Source organism: Tribolium castaneum, chromosome 2, assembly GCF_031307605.1.
Source record: "Tribolium castaneum strain GA2 chromosome 2, icTriCast1.1, whole genome shotgun sequence".
NCBI lineage: Eukaryota > Metazoa > Arthropoda > Insecta > Coleoptera > Tenebrionidae > Tribolium > Tribolium castaneum.
Window position 1 is genome coordinate 543,261 of NC_087395.1, and position 27,841 is coordinate 571,101.

Below are 27,841 nucleotides of genomic sequence, written 5' to 3' on the forward strand. Positions count from 1 at the left end.
ATATATAAAGTTTTATTTTATTAATAGGAATTTAATAGAAATAGGCAGCAGTAATATTTTTGAAAAACGTATTTTTTCTGATTTGATGTGTCTATTTGTGTAATATATTATTCTTAAATATTTGAGAAAACACATAACATTCTGATTTTTCTTTAAAGTAGGCCATACATTTTTTTTTGATATTCAATTAAAACTAAAAAAATATATCACCCAACAAGTTTTTATAATGTAATGATATTTTAAATACTAATTAATTAAAAAAATTTTGCGATTAACAGAAATTATTTATTTTTAGATTTAAAATGTCAAACTCACATTGTCATCCTTTTTCTAAATAAACATTAAATGTCGCAAAAAAAAATTTATTAAAAGAATGATTGACTGTCAATAAAATTTTATTTTACAAAAAAACATACGGTGAAAAATACATAACATTATCAACGTCACCTTCATTGCACTTTACTATATCATAAAAAAGTGTCATCAAACAGTTGTGACACACCATTTTAAATTTTCAGCACATTTTTTATGTAATTAAAATCTGCAACAATCATATATTTGTTCAATTGAAAATAATATAATAGATATAGATTGAAAATAACTTTAACATAGTTTATTTTAATAATTTCACATTTTTTACTTTAATGAACGTTCACAAAATTTCTAGATTATTTGAAATAATTTTTTCATGGCTAAATAAATATTTTAAATGTATTTTTATTAAAATTAGCTTAGCGAATGACTAAAAAAACCGCTAATAACATGAAATTTTCTGTAAAAAGTGCATGTACAATGTCATTGTTTCAAATGTGTAATTTTTATAATAAAAAAGATAGACACAGAACAGAGGTTAAGATGTGCTTTCAATACTAACAGCTGTTTTCTATCATATACCATTAAACAAGTTTGCACAAATCAGCAATATAATGGTGTTACAATAATACGGCGAAACTAAATCTCAGAGAAAAAGACGCTCAGAATAAGTGAAGATTAAAAGATATTAAATTAAAAAAATGTTTTTTTAGAAACAGTTTTATTAGTTAAAAGATGCTAAAAGATGTTAAAAGATGTTAAAAGATTTTAGTTAAAAGTAAAAAATAATGTTTTTCTATAAGTTTTTCTATTATAAAACTCGTATAATAATATACTATTAATTGATCACAAAATAATAATAGGTTTTGGTAGAGAATAAAGGATCTGTCACCAAACTGAGAAAATATTTTCAAAATTTTTATTTTAATTTTCGTTAAATTACTCTAATAGAAACCTTTCGAAAAAAATTTTTTCTTTATTTTTAAACAGCTTTTCACACTTTTAATTTTATACATTTTTGGTTATAAAGACAACATGTAGTTGTGGAAGCGCCAGGTTAACTAATATATTCTGATTTTTTCTCCTAAATAAAACATGTGCATAGAATAAAAAAGGAGTTAGAAATTACGTTTTTTCCTGAAATAGAAAATGTATCATAAAATACCAGATTTTAATAGATAATTTCTTTTTTGCACCTAACTTTCGAAAAATCCTGGTTTCTAGTGATGAACAATTGTAAGAGGTTTTTAAGACACTTTTAAATGTGAAATCACAAGTTTAATCCGTAATTAATTTAGAGTCACTTTAAATGGATTTTCGAACCAGAATTTAAGTTGAATCCAAAATTTAGTTTGTAGTAATCTTTAGTAATGGTATCCTTTGCAATAAATAATAAGTTCAAAATGCATTGTCTTTCGCTGACAGTAAATCTGACTAAAGTATAAACAAGTTATTGATTCTCCAAAAATAAGCTCTAGATTAAATATTTTTGTATATAAGGTTATAAGACGAGGCAGTGAGTTTGATAGAATTTTTTTTAAGAATCCAATTTGTGCTCGGGAGTTTGTTCCATGAATATATCGTGCGTCTTCCCAGTTATTGTGAATTTCCGATTGATTGGAAGCTTTATGGTAACAGAGTGATGCGCAAAAAATTTGTTTCGGAAACGAAAAGTCACTTACTATCTTAAATTTTTTAGTTCAATCATTCAGTGCACGCTTCACAGATTGGAGGAGAAACGAAATAATTTATGGAACTAGTAGGGATCCCAACTACGTACTTTTCACGTTCTTATCTCGGCTGAAATTTCTTACCGGAGATGGATTTCCAGACTAATGCAGGACGTTTACCCGCTGAGCAGAATTTTAACACATGGTGATTTATATCCTAATCGTTTAGCTTATAGTTGTGTCATAAAACTTTCACAATGAGCCAGTCAACGAAATTTAATCAAAAAAAAACTCTTAACGTTATAAACCAATCTCTATATACAGGGTGTTCGTGTTTTGAGCTCCACTATGGCGATCTCAGTTATTTTTATGCTGAACAATTATCTGAAAGAAAATTTGATGTCATTTTAAATTTTTGAATTTTGTAATTTTTGTTTTTACTTTTTCATGCGAAAACCAAAAGAAATAGACGTTTTTAACTAGGACGTTCTTGAGTCACTTTTTTACAGAGAATCTAAATCTGTCTTTGTACTTGCAAAGGTGTTAAAAAGGAGAACTAGAAAAGAAGTAAAGAAGTAACGCTCTAGAAAATAGAATTTAAAAGAGTAGAAAAAAGCTATAGAAGACAAAAGTTAAAAGAGGAGCGAAGGGCTAGAAAAAAGCAGAGAAAAGGGATAGGCTAGAAGAAAAGAGATATAGAAGAGAAGACCTAGGAAAAAAGTAACGTACTAAAATAAGAGATAGAAGAGATGAGAAAATTTGGAAGAGAAAGGAAATATTAGAGAAGACAAGAGCTACAAAAGAAGAGACGAGTTAGAACGTAGTAGACCTAGCTGAAAAAGAAGGAAAAAGCTAGAAGAACAGAGTTAGAAAAGAAGATTTAGACAAGAGGAAACCTAGAGCAGAGCTAGAGAAAAGTTTAAAAGCTAAAGAAGAAAAGATCTAGAGAAGATGAGAAGCAGAAAAGGAGGATCGTATTAGAAAAAGAAGAGAATCGCGTTAGAAGAAAAACAAGTAGAGGAAAGAAAACCTAACAAAGAAGAAAGAGGAAAAGTAAAAGAGATGAGAAAATTTAGAAGAGGTAGGAACAGCTAGAAAAGCGAAAAGCTAGACAAACAAAATGCTAGAGAAAAGAAAAGCTATAGAAGAGAAAACCTCAAGAAAAAGTTGCATCACAAAATTTTGGGCTTTCTTATGAAGGCCATATTTGCTTTTTGTATTTTTGAAAAATGTTTTTATTCCTGATTACAACGATGTATTACATGATATGATCAAATCTTACATGCTGATCAAAATTGAGAAAAAAACATTTTTGCGAAGAGTGCTTTGGAAAAAACGCCAACAAACTAGATTTTCAAAGTTTAACTGAATTTAGATCTGGAATCTTTCTCCAAGCTTACTAATTTAAAAACTAAACAACATGCTAACCTAGAAGTTTATTCTTCGCAAAACAAAACAAGATCAAGTTATAAAAATTTTGCTCCTTTATTTATGGAACTGTCAAAATTAAGTTTGTAAAATAAAATTTTTGGCGTTTTTTCCAGACCACTTTTTGCAGCATGTACTATAAAAGAAACCTGTTTTTTATGATTTTTAAAAATTCCACCCCTAAGGGGGGTTAAATTCAAAAATCTTTAATTTTGGAAGCTTTGGTTATGAATATTAATATTTAAGCTTTCAATTAATGCTGCAGAAACATGTATTTCAAAATTTGTAGTTAAAAAAGGTGTTAAAATTTATATGAAAATGTATTATTTGTAAAGAAATATAATATCCACAAAAAATTAGTAAATAATTGATTTGTTAAAATAAAATTTTTATTGTACATTTTCAAAACGTGTTTTAACTTAAAATTTAACTCTGGTGATCAAAAATTTTACGAACAATCCAATTTTTACTGCGTTATCTGAAGAATTTAAGGTTTGTCTCGATTCGTATTTTACATTTTTGTTGTTGAATGTTCCTGTCGTTAAAAAAAATTAAAACATCCTTATGCATTCACACCAAGAGAAAAAGGCTTTATTAATAATCAAATTTGTATATGATGGAGACTACACAACTACAAGAAATTCCATCATCGACTAGATAAAAAACCATCTAAAACCAGATTGTATTAAAATTTACGCGGACGAAGTCGCGGGTGATTGCTAGTTTATTTAATATACCTACCTTCAAAATCAACTTTTCTGAGATACTTCAAGAGTTCTGTTCCCTTTGTTGGTTTCATGGCATCACAGAGCCCCGGTCTTCCATGGCAGAGATCTCTGTGCATATCCCTGAAATTACATTATATTCAAATTTTGCAATATAAATTTTATTTGCAAATAAAAGATCGCCATTTAATCTCGTACATTGTCTCACTGATCTACATAAATTTAAATAAATTGATTCCGAACGTAATTTTGGTTATTCAAAGAACAAAACTTGTTTCCTTAGAGGATAACATTGTCAATGGAAGCTACAACAACATCACGATCGATTCTCGCTACCAACAACAAAGATTTTATTCTCTCGTTAAATTCAGAGATTTAATGGAGCTTGTCCCTAGAAACAAAGAGATACAAAGTGATGTGCGTAAACAGAGAAATAACAAAGAGTATTTATTTAGAGCGTCAATAACGAAAACTAAGTCAATTTATTGTACTTTCGAGAAAAATTTTATTAAAACACTTACCGTATTGCGTAGGCAAATGCCATTACAGCGTCTGATACGAACTGTAATTGGTCTTCAAAGACTGTGTTTTGACGAGTTAGTTTTTCTTTTCCTGTACAGAGGTGGCTGTGTTTTTGATTATAGGGGGTTTTTGAGCTGTTGGGGTAGCGGCACTGGAAGTGGTGCTCCCAGAATTCTATAATAAAAAAAAACGTTTTTTTTTTCAAAATTACGAAATATGTTTTTAATAATCTTGAAATCAACTTGTTTAAAATTTTAACTCTACAACAAATTTCTAATTTTTTTTTCCTTATTGTATCATACAATGTGTTCAAAAATGAATGTTCATCAAGCCGACTATGCTTGACAATGTGCCGCTTCGTTAAAAATACATTGTCATCTTTGTCAAATTTTTGACTTAGCTTTTTACTCACTATTTTGCATTTTTTGACAAAGTTGTTACTGTACTGTACTGTAAGGTTTGTCTTCATTTGTGTCTTAATGTGTCCTCTTTAGTTTTTAGTTTCGAAGTCCTTTTGCATTATTTTGACGGATCAGTCACCTTGACGGCATTCACAATAAAATTAAGCGGCACATTACGTTCAAATTTCAAAGATGACTTGATGAACAATTATTTTTAAACACATTGTAATTAATATTAGGTAATATTAATTTTTAAGTAACGACTAGAGATGAACCTAAAATTTTACTAATGTTGGTAATGAATTTCTCTCTTTCGATTCTAATCTACCTGAGGGTCTATATTTTTGAAATTAAACTACTTTGTATTGAATATGACTATACTAAAAATATTTTATGTCTTATTTGGGTTTGTAGAACATAACTAATAAAATAATACAGGGTGTATAAGAATGATTTTCATCTAGTCGCCTGTGAATTTCTGATGTAAAATCATTAATGCAGCTTTATAGAAATAATGGCAGGCATTCAGACTTCAAATATATATATAACCATTGTCCATTTATTGACTGTTGAATTCAGAAATGAGCTTCGATAGTCAAAGTATTTTCTTGCACAGTATATCATTTTAGTTGCTATTTCTCAAAAATTTTAAATATAATTAATTGACAATTCGTAAATTCACAACTGACAATTTTGGCATTTATGGACAGCGGATTTATTTGAGTAGAATGGCACAAATTTTTAGCATGTTAACCAATTTTAAAATTAACTGGATGCAAATCATTTTAACACACTATGTATGATTAATGAGCATTTAACAGAACAATAGAGAAATAGAAAATTAAAAAAATAGGGATAGAATTTTACAGAATTTTAGGAAATGAGTTGGAAATAAATGGTACAGATCTTGTTAAGGCATTTTTTTCAATTTTTTTGTAGATCAAAGTTAACGTAAGTAAGTATTTACTCATGTTGATAAAAAAAGGAGAAAGAAATTTTAATTACAAACATCGCTAACTTTATTAAAGTTGGTATATGCTTAAAAGTATATAACTTCTATCGTTTCAAATGTTCATCAAATTTAAATTTCAGTTTGTCTTTAGGATACAAGTTAACTTGATTTTTTTAATGGCAACAAATTTAATATTTTTAGTAACAGATTTTTTTCTGAGTTCCACGGCGTAAGACATGCATACCTTATAATTTAAGCAAAATTCGAAAAATTTTGAAAAATTTAATAATTTTATAATTTTTCTTTTAATATTCATAATTATAATTTTATATTTCTAATTTAAAATTTAAAAATTTTAACATAAAAACTTGAAGCAAGAAATACATGATTATTATGCTACATAAAATGTTCAAAATGATTTCCACTGACTTCTTGACTTTGTGTGTCGTCATGACCAACCAACATAAGATTTTTTTTTGCTCAGTTTCATTTAGATGTACTACTGTTAAACTAATTATTGCACTCAAATTTAATTTTTGGCTAATATAGAAGTTACAGATCGCTAGTGACACTGTTTTCAAAGCTGACTTAGTTTAGATTTGCTAAAGATTTTTAAATTTTTGTTTTTTTTATCTTTTAATAAAAATAAAGGTGGATAATATATTACACCACTGTATTCAGAAAAAAATGCTTTTTTGAAGATTATGAAATTTGACCCTTTATTGCAATTTAAAACACTCAAGTTAACATTGTATTTTCCAAATAAATGCTGAGAGAAATTAAAAAAGATCTCAGGTGATGGAATTTAAACACGTTTAACTGTTTGCATATTTCAAGAATCCATACTTTTTAGCGACTCTGTATAATAGCATGGGTACCAAACACCGTACCTTGTAAATATTTCTAATTACTATAATAACAATTTTGTGATAAGTAGATCTAATAAAAATTAACTAATTAACCATAATACATGCAGTATTAAAAAATAAAAAAAAAATAAAAGCATTGGAGCAGGATTGGATAGAGATATTTTTCCATGGGATTGAAAAGGTCACTTGTATTTACACAAAAAGTAAATTTTTATGAAAAAAGTGTTTATTCAACACATGGTTTGGCCAAATAAACTTAACTTAAAAGCTAACATAAAGGTAAACATAACTTAATAAGGGTTCAATACTTTAATGCAATGAGTATAATTTTAATCATTTCTAGTAAAATATAAAAGCGTACGCAGTATTTTTTTTTAACTACAATAATTGGTTTTGTGTAATAAATAAAAATTTAAGAACATTTCTTAAGTGTAATAATAAATTCAGTTCCATAATCGGTTTTTCTCTACAATTTTTTTTCGATTTCAATTACTTACTCGTAGGTAAATAGTACTTTGAAGTTTGACAAAAAAGTCTAATACCCATGAGAGAAAAATAAATAATAATGCATTACATTAGTAAAGAAAATCTTTCTAAGACTTAATTTTCATGGTTTAAAATCAAATTGTTTATAATAACTTGATGTATTTTAATTTATCTAAGGGATATGACTTTAAAACCTACACTTTGTGCCTTTAAGAATAACAGATATGGCCTAACATTTAAAAAATTACGTTTTAATTGTTCATTCAATTGAATGTTTTCGTGGTTAGCAAAAATTTTTTTACTCAAAACAACATTTAAGCATTGCTTGTGTCGGAATGACATAAGAAACAATATTTTTTGTGCATTAAGTAATTAATTTTAATTTTAAGGAATTTATAAAAAAATTAAAAAAAAAACAAATTCATAAAGTTACCTTGTGTACATATATTTACGAACAAATTTATTAAAGTTGAAGTATTAACTTCGAGCACTTATTTATTACGATTTTATAATTTTTAGTTTCCTATATATACATATTTTTTCGAAATTATTATATGCTTAACATATCTATCGTTGTTATTGCTCTTGGTGAAAGATTTGTTCTTACAACTTTGTCGTAAAGTTTGAGGTAAATTAGTCAATTTATCTCCCGAATTGGGATCTAAAATATGCAACTTTAGCAACCAACTTTTCCCAGGAGGCTATTAACATTAATTTCATTAATATTAAAATGTCGCAGATAAAAAAGTAATTGGGAAATTGTTTCCCTCAGGGCTGAGTCTATGCCGCTTTGTGGATTCGTTTTAATTGGAGATTTAGTAATGCTCTCTCCTTCTCTCGAGAGTAGCTCGAAAATTGCGCACAATTTCATTAAGCAATACGTATAAGAAGTGCAAATGAGTTGATTTCATCTTTTATGATGAGTTTCTACTAATTATGTTAAGCTTAATTCTTACCTACGAACCAAGGATTTCTTGAATTATTCTCAACGTTTAAAGATAAGAAATATTCTTCGAATCCACGCACGGGATTTGCTTGTGGCTGCACAGATAAAGTGCCTTCCACTTCGGCTTCGTTACCATCGGAGACCAATGAACGAGCGCTCCATCCATCTGATCCTATCCAGGAAAAGCTCCCAGTTGCGTTACTACGACGGACGGCACGCATTACACCAGCCACTTCTTGGTCAGAACCGAAAATAATACATCCTGGAAAGTTAACAAGTCTCATCTTAGACATTATACAAATTAAAATTATTATTGTTTTGATTTAAAACATCTTTATAACAACTATTTTTTAATTTATATTTATATTTTTTAAATTGACAAGTTTGTTTAACGTTCCCAAACGTTCTTAATTCAAAATGACAATTTTTTTTTATTATCTTTAAATAGTACAGGGAGTTACACACAACTTTATGAGGTCTGCGCTTAATGTACGCCCCAAATACAGGCTGTTCCGTTTGAACACTACATTGGAATTATTGGTAGTTCTAATAATGATAGTCATCTGAAAATTTGTTTACGATCATAATTTTATTATTTTAAGGTAGTTTTCATAAGCATTCTCTATACTTAAATTTAGCCGTTTACGAAATATTTAGGTTTTTTTTTTGAATTTGCACCTGCCAGTTCAAAAATCGATAACTACAATTTTTAAAAATTTGGTAATAGTTTTTCGCACATTTAAAAGAGATAGCCTAGATCATTCCTTTGGTGTTCTTAAATCTCTAAAAAAGTATAACAAATCCCAAATGTTTAAAGTTAAGTTTTTAGAACTTTAAGGGCCCATAACTTAATTTTTTCAAATAAAATGGCACAAGTTTTATTTTATTAGATCGTAGAAAACTGAATTCTGCATCGATTTGTATTAGCATTACTATACTTATTTTTAATAGTTTTGAAGTTACAGTAACTTTTTGTTGAGATTGAGATTGCCATAGAAACGAGAGAAAAAATATGAGAAATTAAAGTTTTTTAAACCAACATTCCATGAATTTATTTTGTTTTCATTGGCCAATTTTGAACAGAGTTTGTCGTTTGTTTAATCAGAAATGTTTTTTTTGCTATACTATACAAAAATTGAAAATTTCTGCAATGTCAATGTTTTGAACAGATTGGAGAATAGATATATGCTTTCTCTTTAATTTCTGCAAATATGATTTCGGAATTTTTAAAGCTGAGGGTTACCGATTTATTGTGAGTTGACAGGTGCAAATCCAAAAATTTTAAAAAATCCTAAATATTTGAAAAATGGTTAAACTTCGGTATAGGAAAAACTGATAAAAACACTCTTAAAATAACTCAACTAATCCAAAACCGCAATGAAAAACATAACTTTCTATTTAAGATATGAAAGGTGATAGCGACTTCCGGTAAAATTGGACGTGCCGCCATGTTAAAAATATTTTCGTTGAGCAGAACTTAACAGATTATGGCTGAGTACCAACTTTTAGAGGGAACAGCCTGTATACAAAAGACACAAAACACTAAATACAAAAAATACACATTTAATTATTTAATTTTTGAAAAATACAACAATTAAAAGACAGTACAGGAAATTTTTCAATTGTAATTTTAGAAATAAAGATTATTTGTTTTTAGGCTTCCAGTTTTTCAATTTCATAGTTTTTTTTAATGTTTCGATTACACAGTTTCTTTAGTTGCCTGAAACATATAGTGAGTTTAAGGTAACGCATAAAATTATTTTTTTTGTTATGAGACATTTTTCAAAAAACATTCTCGGACATTTCGATTTTATTTTTCTAAATGCTGCATTTTAACACCATGCTAAGATTTGTTACGTCACCGGTTAATAATGACACCATTTTTAATTTTTTCATATGGCAACCGATATGTTTGGGTATTGTTTTTGATAGTATATTCTTTTATCTTTCCAGTAAGTACAAAAAATTGAAATATTAATTTTAAATACATTAAAAAAATAAAAATAAAGTAGAGAAGGTAAAAAAATATTTATAATTTCATAATAAAGGCTTTTTTGTCTTATGAATATAAATTTTAAGTTTTACTTTAAACTCATTCTGCATATTTCATATTCATTTTCTAAATTTCTCAGTTTTTATTTGTTTCATTACTTACAATGTTAATTTTCCAATTTTTTTATGTTAACTTTTCTTTTTTTTAGTCACTTGGTACGGCAGAATTTTAATCTCACTGTTTGTTAGTTGATATTGTTTGTATTTGAGCTTTTCAGCGTTTCTAAGTTTTTTAGTTATTTTAACTCTTAGTGCATTGGTTTTTTACTTAAAATGTAATGTCTTGATTTATCAGATAAGCTTCTCTTTTCCGATTTTTCTATAGTTCTTTCAGTGTGCATGTTTTTCAGTCACTTTTAGTTCTTCGTCAAAACTTTGATCTCACTATTTTTTAGTTTTTTTGTGTTTTAGTTTTTAGTTTTTCAGTACAGAATGTGAGTTTTTCAATTTTTAATTTTTCTACTAGTTTTTCAGTTAGAACTACTAAAGAGATTTTATGAGTAGTTGTGGAAAAATTAAATTTACATTACAAATAAAGTGACAAATAAGGATAATTGTTTCAAAAAAATTCTTGATACAAAAATCTAATGAAAATAAAATTGTAAATTGAATAAAAAATATTAATAATGCCGAAGTTTATTTTCTAGATTGAGATGAATTCTTACAGATAAACGAAAATGTTAAGTTTTTTACAAAATGTTTGGTTTGTTTTTATAATGAAATTTAAAAATCAAGTTGTCATTCTTGCTACAAGAACTAATAATAAAATGTGTCCTGAAGTTACGGGATTCTAGTAGGTAATTTGTTGAACATCTAAATAAGGTTTTAATCTCTCAAAAGTCCTGTTCACAACTTCTACAAAAAAATAATTCCTGCGCTATAAAGTACTACAATAAAAGTGTAATCGTGTTTCAAAAATAAAATTTTTCGATTGATTTTAGTTTGTAAATTTATGTAGTAACTTAAAATGCATTTAAAATTTTTTCGTACATCAAACTTTAAAGTAAAACCATTGGTGTATAAAATATATTATATTCTAAACGACTAGAGCCCGAGGGAGGTTTTAAAAACTGACGCAAAGCGGGGGACTTTTGAATGCCTAAAAGCAATAACCTTTAATTACACACATGGGGGTTTATGTAATTAAAGCACTTATAAAAACTGTTGGAAAATACATAAAAGTGCTTTGGGTGTGTGGGTGTACGACTGTACGTACATTGTACAAATATTTACAGAAATTCTGTTATAAGATTGCAAAATGTTAGTGAAAAAAATGGTGGATGCGCCGGGCTAGTATTTTTTTATTGATTTTTGTTCTTAAGTCTTATTTGTTAAATACATTAAGACACAAAAATAAGAATTTAAAAACACAATAGTTGACTTTGATCCCGATTTCAGAGTATAACAGATATCATCTAAAATAACACAAATGGATTAAAATTTACATTTTAAAAAAAGCTTTTTTTCCTAAATTATATATATTTATACTTAGTATAAGTTGACAAATTTATTTTTGAAATTTGATGCAAACTTTTTTAATTCAATTTTTTGAAATTTTTTATTAGAATTTAATTTTAACGTAAATCTTTTGTAAAATAAACGAGATATTCGATGATGTATCCCAAAGTGGTACTTTTATGTGTGCATTATTAAAATCATTTTTTATGTTAAGAAAATAGTCCATAAAGTTGAGAGGATAGTCCGTAAAGTGTTATTTGTGTCGCTTGTATTAATTTAAAAAAATATTGTATTATTTAAATAACTACGATGTCTGAAAGACCGTAATTTATACTTTAGCACTAAAAAGAGAAAACAACTTTTCATTTACAATATAAATAATAAATTCAGTGTTTTGTTTTTGAAATCGCTATAAAGATGGTGGATGCGCCAAGATATAATTATTTATACCCGTTTCTTCTATCATTAGTTAGTTTTGAGTGATTATTTAAAGCGTTTTCCAAATAATCTGTGCTTGTTTGATAGCTAATCACTAATCAACTTTATTATACTAACACATTTATCGATTAACTTTTAGAATAATTTTCTGAAACAACATCTGTTTTCAACGAGTATTTGTGTGTAAAATGTGCAAACATCAGTCACTTTAAAACACAATTTCCGTCCAAAACCCGCCACTTTCTTGTCCGTCGTACAAATTAATAAAACAAAAAAGACGAGAAAGCTTAAGAATGTGATAAGAACGATCTTTCGTTTCTTTTCCATTACAAAAAAAAGCTACATCAGTTTTACGAATTTGAACAATCCTTAACATCTCTCACGCTCGCTGTTTCTCTATTGCACACCATTAACAAGCAAAACAAGCGAAAATAAGATCAAATAGGGAAAGTAAACGTTCTTGAAAAACACTTTTACAGACGCCTGAAAGCGTCATAACTTGCAAACACTGCTGTTATACTTATCATTTCACGTTCGATGCAGAGTTGATGCGGTTATTTATAACATTTTTCGGTTTTTACTCGTCATTGTTATAACTAGAGACCGAATTTAGAATTAAATTAAATTACAGTAATTTAGGTAGGATACACTTTTGTTAATTTTTAATGGAAGAAAAATAAAAATTTAATTTTTATTGCAATAAATTTTATTACAAAAACGAGATTTTGTCGAAAACTTAAAATTATTTTTAACACAAAAAAGCTACAAATAAGTTAATAAATTAACTTTAAATATTATTCTAAATTTAATTTTGTAAAATTAGTTCATTTTTTTAACAGAATTTATCTCAAACTAGAAAATAAGCTCATTGCATGGAAAAACATATTTTTCAAAGTAGACTAAAATAATGCTTTGTATTTGCAAGGGTTTGTGAATTTTTTGAAGAAAAAAAATACCAATAAATTGATACATGATATGCTATACTCAAAAAGACTAGAAAGCCAAAAAAATTAAAAACTGGAACATAAAAAACAGTAAAATTAACTGAAAGAGTTGAAAAATTAAAAAACTACAGAACTGCAACGTAAAGACATTACGAAATGAAAAAACTGGAATTATAAGACAGTGAAACAACAAAAAAATAAAAAAATTAGGAAAAGAATATAAAATACGGGAAATTGAGAAACTAAAAAGCTGACTTACTGAGAACAAACGTTAAAATCTATGAAATTGAAAGACTAAAAGCCTGAGAATATCAAAAAAAAAGAAGTTTGTTAAAATTTAAATAACTTGAATAAGTTAAATGGAACACCCAATTTTTTGTCTTTGTTTCTCAAAAATTATTAAATTGTTTAAACAGAAACATAACTCATAAATTTCATAAATTTTAAATGCAAAAGTGAATAAAGTTTAAAAATTTTTGATCTAACTTGGTACATTTTTGAGTTTTGTGAGTAAATTTCCCAAACAATTAAGTTTTTGCCAAAAAACTTGCGAAATGTTTGAGTTTAAACACGAACTAATTTCGAGAATCAATCTATGTCAAAAACAAATTGATCCACAATTTATTCACATTTTTTGAACCAAAGTATAAAAGAAAACTTGAAATTGTCTTAGAAACAGCTAAATTCCAGATGGTTTGACAGATTTTTATATCTTTATTGGTCAATTATTTTTTCCGGGGACAAGTGAAACACCAGTGAACTGGTTTCAGAACCGATCTTACTCACAAAACGGGATTTTATCTTAGATGCGAATAAAATGGTTGATTACGTTTAGTTTTTTAAATAATTTGACTTTTTTTTGATGAAAACACACTTTTTTTTTAAATGTATTTCGCAAAAATTCAGAAAAAGTAGTACTTTTAAACTACTAATTACAATCTACGTTGTTGGTTTAGAAAGATTAATAATTACAATTATTATAATATTTAATAAATAAATTTTTAAAGTCAAAATTATAACAATTGACGAACACTGCAATTTTGACACTTCTACATAAATAGTTTTTTTTTACTTCAAGAGTCAAAGTTGAAAAAAATTTCAGAAAACATAAAAAGTGTTTAAAATTAAAAAATAATTTGTATAAAATTAGAGTAAACATAATTTGAAACTGCAAAATAAGAACATTAATATGATAAAATAGTAAAACCATAAAAAAATGAAATATTAAAAAAAATAATATGAAATACTATGGGAAAATCAAAGAACTTAAAAGTTGAAATACTAGAAGCCTAATAAAAAAATATTTAAGTATTAAAAAATAAAATTACTATGAAACTGAAAAATTTTATGTATTAATTTAAATACTAAAAAAATAGAACAAATATCTAATTTCAAATAATGAAGGTTAAACACAACTGTAGAATGTTTGGAACTCATTTAGGAAACAACATTCCAATTTAGGAATTTATAAAAAATAAAAAATAACACAAATTTATTCAGAATTTTAAATTCTGTAAGTCGTAAATAAAACAAACATAATTAAAATAAATAAAGATTTATTTTTGAATTGTTTGAGCGTACAATATTTACAAAAATAGACAAAAAACATAAAAAAAATGGGAAATATACCTACTTTAATACAAATTTCGTCAAACCGTACAATACTTTACTTTTAACTTTTTTTTTCCTGTGCTGGAAATGTTTTAAGAGCTATACTTTTGACGCTGTAAAAATTGACTCGAATTTCCGTAACACAATATTATAGTTCTTTTTATCAGATTTGGGAGTAAAGTCTGTTCATTTCAAAAAGGATCACGTACGATAAAAACGTAAGAAGTTGAGAGAACTTAAATCCCATACACCAGATAAAATTAAATCTTCTAACAATAAAACTCTCTTCAGATATCAAATAAAATATTGTAAGAATTATAGTGTTTAATAAAAAGGCAACTTTTTGCGCTCCACCAACAATTTAACTTTAAAAGTTGTTTATTTAAAATCTCCCTTGTTCAGTTTGTAGAAGGCAAGTTTCTCGCACAAATCAAACTTAATCGGATGTTGTCAAGTTGCTCACTTTGTAACCAAAAAAGTTTGTCACGCTGAAAATTATTATAGCCGTCGTAAAGTTTAGTATTATAGTTTAAATGCGATTGTTACCGGATCACCTGAAAGAGGCCATCCAAGTGGAAGTTTCAGTGTTTTATGTGTCAGGATAAAGACCAGTTTAAGAGCAGTTTACCTCTAGCTCTTGGCTTCGTTAAAAGTTTTTGCACGATGTTGTCGTATGCCGACTCATCCGCCACTCCTGAATCTTTAACAAGCTTTTCCTTTACAGCTATGCATATATTGTGTTCGGCTAAGAGGTCTTCCAGCTCTTCGAATGCCTGCAACAATAAACAAATTGGTGAGACTTGAGGGAAATTATGATAAGAAAAATGTTTACGTCAAGAACAATCTAATAAAGTGCGACTTGCTCAAGAGTTTCCGGAGAAATTATCACCTAACTTATTGATGATGTTAGTGGGTTGACGTCTTCGATAACGTTATTACACTCATTACGCCTTTGAATTTATCGATTTAAATCCATCACGTTTTGCAAAAATAGACGAGAATATAATAAAAATTCTTTAAATTATTCTTTTTCGTTTCTAAATAATAGCTTATCAAACCTGTCCACCATACAGAGTGACAAATTGTGTTACCTACCTGATAATCAAACCAATTAATTCCAAAATCATAAATTACGTAGTTACATGAGTAATTTATAAAATTCCTGGGTTTCAGCAACGATAAGCATAAAAAAAGAACTTAATAAGGTTAAATTCTGGTCGTATTAATTTCTACTTATCAGATTAGTGTTTTCATTTTTTTGCTAGTTTTTCTTTTATAATTACTAAATGTAAATTCTTTTCTAATTACAGTGCAAATTTGTTCAGCTTTGAAAAAAATTATTTAAAATTCAAACTTTGAGCCGTATTTTTCAAAGAAATTTGTAAAAAATTAAATTTTCTTAAAAAAAAAGTCCGCGAGATCATAGCTTTATCGTCAACGGTTTACGCCTCAAAGACGTTCAAAGATGCTCGCGCGACGGATTCGTTTCATTTTAGCGGTGGTCAAGTAACGGAAAATTAGATTATACTTAAACTATAGAAAATAAGATGTGTCTTAGACTAAAATTTTTTTTCAATCTTGTTCCCAGCGTTTTGATAAATATAAAGAATTATCGCTTAGAATTATCAAACCAGCAATTTTTTTAACTGCATTTTTGGATAATTCATAAAAAAATTAATTACTCCTTTTTTTATTTTAAAAGATTTACAGTATTAAGGCCAAAAAAGCAATTTTTGATAGCGTGACGTAGTAGGCCGAGCTACTCCTATTTCAAAGCGCGCATGCGCCTTCAATGTAAATGCATACGACTATTTCGAGTATTTCGACGAATTTCGACCTTCCTATTCTGGGTGCTGGTTTTTATAATTTGTATAAACTGATTTAGGTTAAGTTTTTTATTTCGGTAAATTTTTACTTTAGCTACTTCTGGATTTTTGAAAATTTTTTTTTGCATTCTACTTTAAAAAGCCTCTAGATCAAAGATATGACCATGAAAGTTTGTGCAAATGCCCCGTTTTCGAAAAATTCGACTTTGAATGACCTTGACCTAGACTTTTTAAATTTTATTAACACTCTAATAAATGATATTAACCGTAAATGTAACTATAAATGAGGCAAAGCGCCTACAGATGATAGCCCGCAGGCTGGGGCTTCGCCCCAGCGACCTAAAAATAAACATACCCCACGGACGATTAAACTCGAAACGTGGAATAGTGATTTTTATGGAGCTACAGCGCGTACAGGTCGTAGGGTACAGGCTGGGGCTTCGCCCCAGCGAACTAAAAATAAACATACCCCACGACCAATTAAACACGAAAACGTGGAACTCGACACGTGGAATAGTGTTTTTTATGGAGCTAGGGTGCCGTACAGTTCGGGGCCGGAGGCTGGGGCTGCGCCCCAGCTAACTAAAAGGAAATATACACCACGATTGGTAAATTATCCTCGAGAACGTAGCACTCACAAAAAAATACCTTGATCACCACTAGTAAGTAAAATAGTAATGGAGTGGTGTTGTTGGTAAATTGCATGAAGGGAAATGCGGGAATGCAACAACGCATCCCCACTTCCGTCAATCAGCCAATCAGAGCACAGAGACATAAATTCAAATTGCAAAATATGAAAAAATACACCTACTTTTTAATGAAAAAGGTATAATACGTCATTTAAATTCATTCTGGGAATACCCAAAGGTGTTATAATCATAACAAACACGCAGGTGCGATTCTTACCTGTTGAAGCTAAACAATAACAACCAATCAGAAATAAGCACACGCAACGCATGCACACCCTGGTGGCAAACGTTGTATCCCTTAAAATCAACAAAAATGGCGATTCAAGTGAAATGAGTGAAAATAAAAATTATTTTTCTAATGTTATTTTCAATTTGCACAAGAAAATTCGTGTACGGTCATCAGGGCACTCAGAGGAATCGTTTGGCGTAAGTTTCAGCTTGAAAATCCAGAAGTAGTTAAAGTAAAAAATTACCTTTATTTCTTATGTTGTGTTTGCCTATTGTCATCACATAATTGTTTACACACACCACTAAAAAAAACATGCTAAACGTTATATGAACATGAACATAACCTAACGTTTGATCTGCGCTTGTTTTTGGCCTTGAATCTAACATACGCTATATTTTGTTACGTCAGATTAGTGAACCAATCAAAAAGCTAGTCCAGACAAAATAGACATTTCAATTTACAAAAATTCGCATAGAGCTGAAAATTAGTACAGATCTTTAGGACACGATTATAAATAAAATAACAAAAGTTCCAATCAATCCCATGTGTGCAAAAATATTCAAAGTTAAAGGTCAAATGTATCTGTTATTGCAATTTTTCTCGTAGACGGTAAATATTATCATTAAAGTAAATCAGACGAAAGTTGTAGACCATGCAATTGTCTACAAAAAATGTTCTTATACTTTTTTCTCTACGATTCATTGTTACTGAGATATCGCGATTCTAGATTTTTCTAGATTCTTCCTCAGAACGTCTTTATTAGATTTTGCATTCTCTTATAGTCTACGTTTTTGTTTAGCATTCTTCCAGACTATTTCTTAGCATTACTTTCGTACCATACTATTATTTTTGTTCAATTTCTTTTTTGATTCATTTATATAGACCTACAATCGGAACTCTTCTTTAGATTACTTTATAAATCTGATTGTTTTAGAAATTCACCTCAGAGCTCATTTATAACTATGTTATAGACTGTATTCATAATTATGTATTTCATAAACACTTTTTTATATTTCTACAGTTCCCAACTCCCCTTTACTATGCGTTTTTCAAAAAAGTTTTGTTGTATATGTTTTTAGAATATTTTTTAGCATTGTTTCTGTAACTTCTCTGATTCTTATCTAAAAACCTTTGTAAATTTAAAATCTGGACTTTTACCTTTACATAATTGGAAAAATCTAGCTTTTTGGAACCTTTTATAAAATACAAAGGCAATAATAATATTATAAGAATTATAATTATTATAATATTAAAGGAATAATACTATTATTCTTATACTATATACACTATATATGTAATACGCTGTTTTTTGCAAACGTTTGCTGCAAACTGATTTTTGTGTAAAATTTTCTGCTAAATTCAAATGTAAACGTCGTTTTTTGATTTGAAACAGTCTTGATTATGACATAATTATTTTTATATTAAGTGCCCTAAGAAACGGTTTATTGAGCTTGAGAATGTTAGGTTTTTTATCGAGACCTTAAGCTCCCCAAAAGTCTCCAAAACAAAATCGTGTTTTTTGGTAAATTGTAGAAAAATTACCTTTTTATGAAAATTTACATATTTTCTAAATAAATATTTCTAAATATTCCTCAATAAGTGTAGATTTTAACGTTCTTTATAAACGGATCCAAAAATACCGTGTTCTTTGGTAAAAATCACCTTAATTTTCTTAGTTTAAATAAAAAAATGCCGAACTGCTAAGAGAGTTTCACATTTATTTGTTTATTTATATCTGTTATTTTGTAGACTGCATTTAATAGTTTATTACATAACGTGTGTGGAAAGTGAGTGCTATCGTGCGAGTGAGAATCTTGACGCACGAGGCGCTAGCCGAGTGAGGGAAGCTTACGTGCAAACGATAGACTTTCCATCAGTTTTGTACACTTTTTCCCACGACTTCAATAACCCAAAAATATTAATTTTTATCAAATCGTATATTTTTAAATGAAGGACAGTTTAATCTTCACATTTAATTATCTACTGTGCTACATACAATTAATAAATTAGTTAATAAACACTTCTTTAGCATTCTTAAAGAATTTTCTTTTACGTTCAACACTACGTCTGTTTAAAATACTTTGTTTTGTATAGAGTTTTTTTAAATTTTTTAATAATAACCTATAACAATGCTTCTGGTTTCTTGTTTAGATTTTTCTTTAATTTTTTTCTAAAGCGGTCAGTAGATTTAGAATTCGGACCCTTTTTTAGATTAGTTTAGATATCTTTTATTAGATTCATTTATAATTTTTTTTCTACATTTTTCCTTAGAATTAATTTAAATAATGTATCCAACATTTTTTGTAAACATTTTTTTCACACCTTCAAATTCTCTATTACATTCCATTCTGCAGTTTTTCAGAATTCTACATTTTCGTTTAGAATTTTTCCAGCTGATCTATTAGCGTTACTTTTGTACTATCCTAATGTTTTTGCTTAATTTTTATTTAGATCATCTTAGATATTTTTCTTCGGAAACTTTTAGAAATTTTTGTCACTGCTTCTTTGTAATTGTTTGTTAGACTTGACTCAAAATTATTTCTATAGTCACCAAAGCCTCCTCTGGATTTTACTGTGCGATTTAAAAAAAGTTTTGTTGTATTTTGAATATTTTTAGATCATTTTTTAGCATCATTTCTATAAATTTCTTCTCTGATTCTTGTTTCAAGCGCATAAATTCAATATTTTTTATATTGTTTCTGGACAATGCTGGAAACCACTGAAACTGCATGACTAAAATCAGGTTAATTCAAACAACTTTACCAAATGTCAACAAAGTTAATCAAAAAAAAGTTATCAACATAAACTCTCTATTTTCAATAAACAAATAATAGTCCTTATTCTGTAACTTATTAACGTTTAAAATTAAACTTTGTTTAAAATGGCAATCTAGATCTAAAATTTATATATGGATTTAAAACAGGGTAAAAAAAGACAAAGTTATGAGTATAATATATTTTGTACATTGGTAAACATTGCATTGTAAATTAGTTTAAAGAGTTAAGTACTTAGTTCAGTTTCCAACACAGCAAACAGGTCTTTGTAGAAATACTTATCCAAATCCTTTGTCCAAATAAAATCATTGTGACCAAACTGTTCGTCATCTTCATCAGTAAAAGTGGGAATGCTTGTAAAATTTTTCTTTTCGCTTCCAAGTTCATTATACAATTTTTCAACATGCTACAAAGTCAAAAATAAATAATAAAACTCAAAAATAAATTTAATACCTTAGTTTTGAATAAAATATCGTGTTTACCATAAAACATATAAACCGGTGTTTTAATTTTCGATAAATCATAAAGCGGTGGTGTTGCTTGTTGGTATATTTCTTGATTTTTCAGACCATAGTCGTATTTTTGTACTTTTCCAGCTTTATACATTTGTGCATACTGTATTAACTGCATGACTGCGATACTATAGGGATAAAGGGAAAAGAAAGCTAATAAATCTTCCTGAGTAACAATTAATTATCATTTTGCGTTTCGTAAAAATAGATTTTACCGGAGATAGGTGATTACTTCTGCCTGAACCTAATGTTGCCGCAAACTTACACAAACGTGGAACCCACCTGCAAATATGCTGCAACAAATTTATTGTTATTTCTGCATATCTGTTAATAACTGGGAGTCCAAGTTTTAAGAGAATGTTCTGTAAAGGATTAAATAAATATCCTGGGAGATATTTTAGCTAGATTTAAGTTTACACCAATCAGAGGTCCCAATTTGCCCAATAGTTTAAGATACCAAACCAAATCTAAATAAGCTATAGGACTTAAAGCAACGATGCCTTTTAGTAATTTTTGTGTTTTTTCCGGAAATGTTGAAGCATACATAAAAATCAAGGTGGTTCCTCTTGAATGTCCGATGTAAATAATGGAACCAGATTTCTTAGTTTCTAGTGCAACTTTTTCTAAAATCGTGGGTATGTCGTTAGCTGCAACCTGATCTATACTAAAAAAAAAGGAATAAAAAATAATCGGAAGCAATTTGCAATAGTAAATAAAGCACAAAAGCTAGAAGTTTTTTGAAAAAAAAGTAACTACAAATATGAGGGTTATTTTTTGTAGTTTTAGTTTTTAAGTAAAATATAATAAATTATTCACTTACACTTAAGTAACTTGTAAAAAAACTATAGTTATGAATATAAAACTATTATCGCTTTTTGCATTTACCTTTTTAAATTTATTTAAGACTAATTTATTTTTTTACGAAAAGTTTGACATTTTAGTATAAAAAAATAACAGTAATAATGACGAATAATGGCCTATACTATTGGAATTTTTTTAGTATTTAAAACCAAATAGCTTCTGAGTAATTTAGTAAGAGATACTACTTAATGGTCGGTTTACAAAACAATTTAATTGCACTTAAATTTTAATCTTAATGTAAATTTGACATTTTTCGATGCATTTATTAAAACTCGGACCAATATTACTATATCTAGTTTCAGAATCTACAATTTCCAAAAACTTTTACTTTCGAGTATAACACTCCATTGGTTGAATTTTAGTTTGTCAATTGTAATTGTTTTATTGAAAAGAGAGATGTTTAAACATTTTTTTATGAACCTGCAACCAATAGTTTTTGAGATATCGTTGAAAATTTGGTGACTATACACAAAGTAAAAAAAAAGAAAGAGTAAAAGAGAAAGCATTCTAATATTTTTTTTGTTAAAGTTAGGCAGTCTATACAATTGAAATTTCGCTTTTATTGTGCAAAAGTATTTCGGGATTCTTAATGTGTTTTATTTTTTATTTACGAACTGTAGGTTTTAAAATATCAATTATAGTTTAAGGCATTGACCATAAATAAATAATTTGATTTAGTTTTGTAAAAAAGAAGTTGAAACAATTTAGTTTTTAAGTCTTCTTATACAGAACTATCTTAAAATTTTAAATCTGTTTTTGTTTTTGTTATGGAACACTGAAAATTTGGTTCCTCAAAACACAAAGTTATTAAATTAAAAGAAAAGTGCTTCTATTATTTTTTAACTAAACTATTGAACAATTAAATTTAGTTTTGCCTATGCAGAATGGTTCAAGAAGTCCACATCTGTTTTCACTATTCAGCTACAATCTATAGTTTTTAACATATCCATTAAAGTTTGACGCATTTTGATTAAAATTTAGTTGATTAAAATCGAAACACTTTTAATTTTTTCTGTAAAAAAATAAAACCAAACAATTTCATTTTTAAGTTTTTAAATACGACTGATAGGTTTTGAGGTATCGGCAAAAATGTGGTGCCTCATGACACAAATTACTGAGAGTAACTAGAATTTTTTAGGACACCAAACAAAAAGGAGATCTTATAATATTGTTTTGTAAGTTCGCTTTTTTTGTAAAAAGAAAAGCTTAAACAATTTAATTTTTAAGTTCCCATACGCAAAACTTTCTGAGGATTCCAAATCTGTGTTTGTTTTTTACCTACAATCAACAAATTTTGAAACATCAGTGAAAATTTGATGCTTCAAAATACAAAGTTAAAGTAAAAGAGGAGTGCTACTAATATTTTTTCTGTTAAAGTTAGGCAGTCTAGGCAATTGAAATTTAGCTTTTTCTATTCAGGTTTTAAATATGTTTTTAATTTTTATCTATGGTTTATAGTTATTAAGATATCAATCACAGTTTGATGCATTTTGATTAAAATTTACTTTGTTAGTCTTTTATTTTTTTTGCAAAAGAATAAGTTCAAACACTTTAATTTTTATTTTTTTTAGGCAAAATTATCTGAAGATTTTAAATCTGCCTTTGGTTTTTATCTACGACTCCTAGTTTTTGTGGTATCAGAGAAAACTTGGTGCCTCAAGACACAAATTAGTTAGAGTAAAAGAGAAAGCATTCTAATATTGTTTTGTTAAAGTTAGGCAGTCCAAACAATTGAAAGGTAGCATTTCTTTTGCAAAATTATTAAAAAATTTTGGATCTGTTTCCATTTTTTTACGAGCTGTAGTTTTCAGGTTATCAATTAAAGTTACAGGCATTGATTGAAATTTAGTTTGTCAAAATCCAAACAATTCTAATATTTTTTTGTGAAGCGAGAAGTCTCAACAATTTAATCTTTAAGTTTTCTTACGCAAAAGTATCTGAAAATTACAAACCTGACTTTGTTTTTTAATTACGACTGACAGTTTATGAGATATCGATGAAAATTAGGCCTCAAGACACATTAGTTGGGGTTAGGGAGTCTAGAAAATTGAAATTTAGCCTTTCTTATGCAAAATTATTTAGGGATTATATATTTGTTTTTATTTTTCATTTACAAGCTGTAGGATTTAAGATACTAATTAAAGTTTGGGACTTTAAATAAAATTTAATTTGTCGAAATTCAAATAATTCTATTTTTTTTGTAAAAGGAGTGTAAAAAAGTAGTAAAAAGTGTAAACATCTTAACTTTTAACTTTTCTTGCGTAAATTGTCTGAGCATTTCAAATCGGAGTTTTCAGTTTACCTATGATCGATAGTTTTTGAAGTGAAAATTTGGTTCCTTAGAACAGAAATTAGAATAAAAGACGAGGCTTTCTCATATATTTTTTGTCAAAGTTAGACAGTCTAGACAATTAAAATTTAGCTTTTCTTTTGCGAAATTATTCCAGGATTTTGAATCTGTTTTAATTTTTTATTTACGAGTTATAGTTTTTGAGATACCAGTCAAAATTTGGCGCATTAGTTAAAATTCAATTGGTCAAAATCCAAATATAACTAATTTTTTTGGAAATCGAAAAGGTAAAGTTTAAACAACTCAATTACTAACTTTTCTTATGTAAAATTATCTGAGAATTTCAAATCTTAATTTGCTGTTTACCTATGACCAATAATTTGTGATATATCGGTGAAAATGTGATGCCTCAAGACACAAATTAGTTCGAGTAAAAGAGAAGGCTTTCTCATATTTTTTTTGTTAAAGTTAGACAGTCTAGACAATTGAAATTAAGCCTCTCCTTTGCAAAATTATTTAAGGATTTTGAATTTGTTTTAATTTTTTATCAACGAGCTATAGTTTTTGAGATATCAGTCAAAATTTGAGCATTGGTTAAAATTTAGTTTGGCAGAATCCAAATATTTTAATTTTTTTTTGGAGAAGGAAGAAGTTTAAACAACTTAATTACTAACTTTTTTTACTTAAAATTATCTGAGAATTTCATATCTAAATTTTTTGTTTACCTATGACCGATAATTTTTGATATATCGGTGAAAATGTGGTGCCTCAAGACAAAAATTAGTTCGCGTAAAAGAGGAGGCTTTCTCATTTTTTTTTTGTTAAAGTTAGACAGTCTAGGCAATTGAAATTTAGCTTTTCTCTTGCAAAGTTATTTAAGGGTTTTAAATCTGTTTTTATTTTTTATCTATGAGTTATAGTTTTTGAGATATCAGTCAAAGTTTGAGCATTGGTTAAAATTTAGTTTGTCAAATTCCAAATATTTTTAATTTTTTTTGGAAAAGGAAGAAGTTTATACAACTTCATTACTAACTTTTCTTACGTAAAATTATCTGAGAATTTCAAATCTGATTTTGCTGTTTACCTACGACCGATAATTTTTGATATATCGGTGAAAATATGGTGCCACAAGAAACAAATTAGTTCGCGTAAAAGAGGAGGCTTTCTCAAATTTTTTTGTTAAAGTTAGATAGTCGAGACAATTGAAATTCAGCTTTTTTGCAAAATTATTCAAGGATTTTGAATCTGTTTTAGATTTTTATCTACAAGTTATAGTTTTTGAGATATCAGTCAAAATTTGAGCATTGGTTAAAAATTAGTTTGTCAAAATCCAAATATTTTAAATTTTTTTGGAGAAGGAAAAAGTTTAAACAACTTAATCACTAACCTTTCTAACGTACAATTATTTGGGAATTTCAAATCTGACTATGCTTTTTACCTGTGACCGATAATTTTAGATATATCGGTGAAAATGTGGTGCCTCAAGACACAAATTAGTTCGCGTAAAAGAGGAGGCTTTTTCATAATTTTTTGTTAAAGTTAGACAGTCTAGACAATTTAAATTGAGCTTTTCTGTTGCAAAATTATTCAAGAATTTTGAATCTGTTTTAATTCTTTATCTAAGAGTTATAGTTAGAGCATTGGTTAAAATTTAGTTTGTCCAAATTCAAATATTTTTAAATTTTTTTGGAAATTGAAAAGGAAGAAGTTTAAACAATTCAATTACTAACTTTTTTGATGCAAGATTATCTGAAAATTTTAACAATAATAGCTTTTTTCTTTCGTTTTCATTATATTAACTTGTCGACAGCATCTCTTCAAAAAAATGTTAAAGCACAAAAGCATATTCCTTCTGTTACGAATAAGATGACTTATAATTTTCTTGTTATTTCTCGTTTTGATGTAATGGTAATGCATTCAAATTCAAAAATTTGAGCAAAAACGAGCATTTTTTTAGTTTATGTGTCGCTCTTTTTAATTATTTTTTTATTAATTATTTTATTAGCTCTTTGTGTAATTATGATATTTGTTACATTGCATTTTGACGTTTTTTTTAATTAACATAAATACACATAAACAAAATAACACATTGACAATAAATAATCGCCAATGGAAAAGAGGACATCAATTAAAAGAAATAAAATCAACTCGTCCAAGTATTTTTTGTGTAAAGAATTCGGCACAAAAATATAAATTCTGTTATAGATTTTTAGTTTTAGTTTAGGACGCAAAAGACTTGAAACTACGTTTTGTCACATAAATAAAAAATTTCGACAGTCTGCAATATCTCTGCAGTTCTAGATTATTAAAAAAAACTGTTTGCTTTTCAAACATGTTGAAAATACATACCTGTAAAGCCAATAATCATACCCTGCGGAGTTAAGTGTTTTATGGGTGCGCGAATAACGAGTTCCCCGTTGATTACTTAACCAAACATCATAACCCATTGATGCGAGTGTTATTGCTACATTTCCAAAACGTGACAAAGCGAATTGTTACACAATTTTTTTACCTAATGATTTATTCCCCGTAAAAACCCAAGTACCTGAATCGACAAAAATTCCATGTTCTAAAACAACAGGTTGCTTATTTTTTCTATTATCATCTTCCTTTGGTGGTATGCGAAATATTTCCAAGACGTAACCATCTGGAGTTACAACGTAATAAGTGAACACTTCATAACCATCTTGAAGTATCATAATTGGCTAAAATGGTTGGTTTAAGGTTTCGTAACCTTGAGGAGTGTTCACCGTTGTTGCCAAAACGTTGGGGTTGTAAAAACAATCCGAACTTATGTCTTTCACAGGATAGGAGTCTAATTTAGTGCAAGCATTATTTTCGTAAGTTATTGCATTCACACAGAAAATTAATGAAAAATGAAAAGTGTGCACAAATTTCATGTTGCTTTAGGTGTTACAGTTTGTGCGATTTTTTTCAAAAAACAACCTTATTTATATTGCGAGTGCTTCATTAACCGGCTTTTTGATAGTAGCGATAAAAAGGCCATTACGATACGACTAATTAAAGTTAAATACTGAAACGTCACAGTGCACCTAATTATTTCCTAATTTTGCTAAAATAGATTCGTATTCGCTTCATTAAGCTATACGTTTGTTGTAATCGTTGAAAATCCATTAAATCTGCAGTTATTTTCCAAATAAATCGCTCTTTTTCCGTTTGAAAAACTTTGTGTTTGATGAATTGAAAAGAAAGAAAGAAAGTAAATTGGCACCCGCATTTATTCGATCGCTTACTTACTCTTTTGACAGGTTATAAATCATTCAAAAAATTAATAATTGGTTACAAAGTGACACAAACATTTTTTATATTAATTTATATTCTAGCGACATTTTCCGACCCAAACTTGAAAATTGAACCAGCAGTTCATCAGGATAATTGAAACTGTCAACAAAGTTAGTGTGAACATATGGTGGCAAAACCCACAGTAGCGAATTTTTAACACTCGACGATTTTATAACTAGGTAGGAAAAGGACAAGGGGCGAGGGGAATTCAGACTTGCAAGCTTTACTAAATTACAGAACATTTCGCTCTACAAACGATTTATTTTATTATCAGCTGATTTTTAGTTTTGCGATTGTGTAAATTTACCAAATATGCAACATTTAAATAAAGGGTGTTCCTTTTATGACTATTGGTTACAGGTATGAATTGTTTCGTTGATAGTTTAAATCATTAATTATACAGGGTGAGTCATTGATATGGGCGTGCTCGATTGCACCTACACTGTCAAAGATATCGAAATTAATTAAACGGAACTGCAAATGGAATGTCAAATTGCACGTTCTAAAATTATTTTGTCCTATACAGGATGTTTCATTTTTACA

General features: G+C 28.0%; 2 protein-coding genes across 7 annotated transcripts in view; both read right to left on the reverse strand.

Moving 5' to 3' along the window:
• LOC656715 (metabotropic glutamate receptor 2) overlaps positions 1–27,841 on the reverse strand; it is a 419,913-nt gene that overhangs the window by 36,036 nt on the left and 356,036 nt on the right. For all 6 annotated transcript variants that reach the window (XM_064354798.1, XM_064354797.1, XM_064354799.1 and 3 more), the window contains 4 exons: positions 15,443–15,587; positions 8,322–8,573; positions 4,657–4,831; positions 4,152–4,258 (listed from right to left, as the gene is read on the reverse strand). In XM_064354798.1, coding sequence (XP_064210868.1) covers positions 4,152–4,258; positions 4,657–4,831; positions 8,322–8,573; positions 15,443–15,587 — 679 coding nt within the window. The remainder of the gene's footprint in view (positions 1–4,151; positions 4,259–4,656; positions 4,832–8,321; positions 8,574–15,442; positions 15,588–27,841) is intronic.
• Positions 20,499–26,934, reverse strand: LOC103313052 (gastric triacylglycerol lipase-like). Its single transcript, XM_015983099.2, has 7 exons — positions 26,746–26,934; positions 26,508–26,700; positions 26,345–26,459; positions 21,262–21,508; positions 21,060–21,206; positions 20,786–21,010; positions 20,499–20,738 (listed from the first exon to the last, which is right to left on the reverse strand). The coding sequence occupies exons 1-7, from the start codon at positions 26,893–26,895 to the stop codon at positions 20,559–20,561; spliced, it is 1,257 nt and encodes a 418-aa protein (XP_015838585.1). The 5' UTR covers positions 26,896–26,934; the 3' UTR covers positions 20,499–20,558.

Coding starts and splice junctions, on each gene's coding strand:
- LOC103313052 (XM_015983099.2), bottom strand. CDS start 26,895: ATGAAATTTGTGCACACTTTTCATTTTTCATTAATTTTCTGTGTGAAT. Junction 26,460..26,507: donor TACGGGGAATAAATCATTAG/GTAAAAAAATTG, acceptor TTGGAAATGTAG/CAATAACACTCGCATCAATG. Junction 21,207..21,261: donor AATTGGGACCTCTGATTGGT/GTAAACTTAAAT, acceptor AATCCTTTACAG/AACATTCTCTTAAAACTTGG.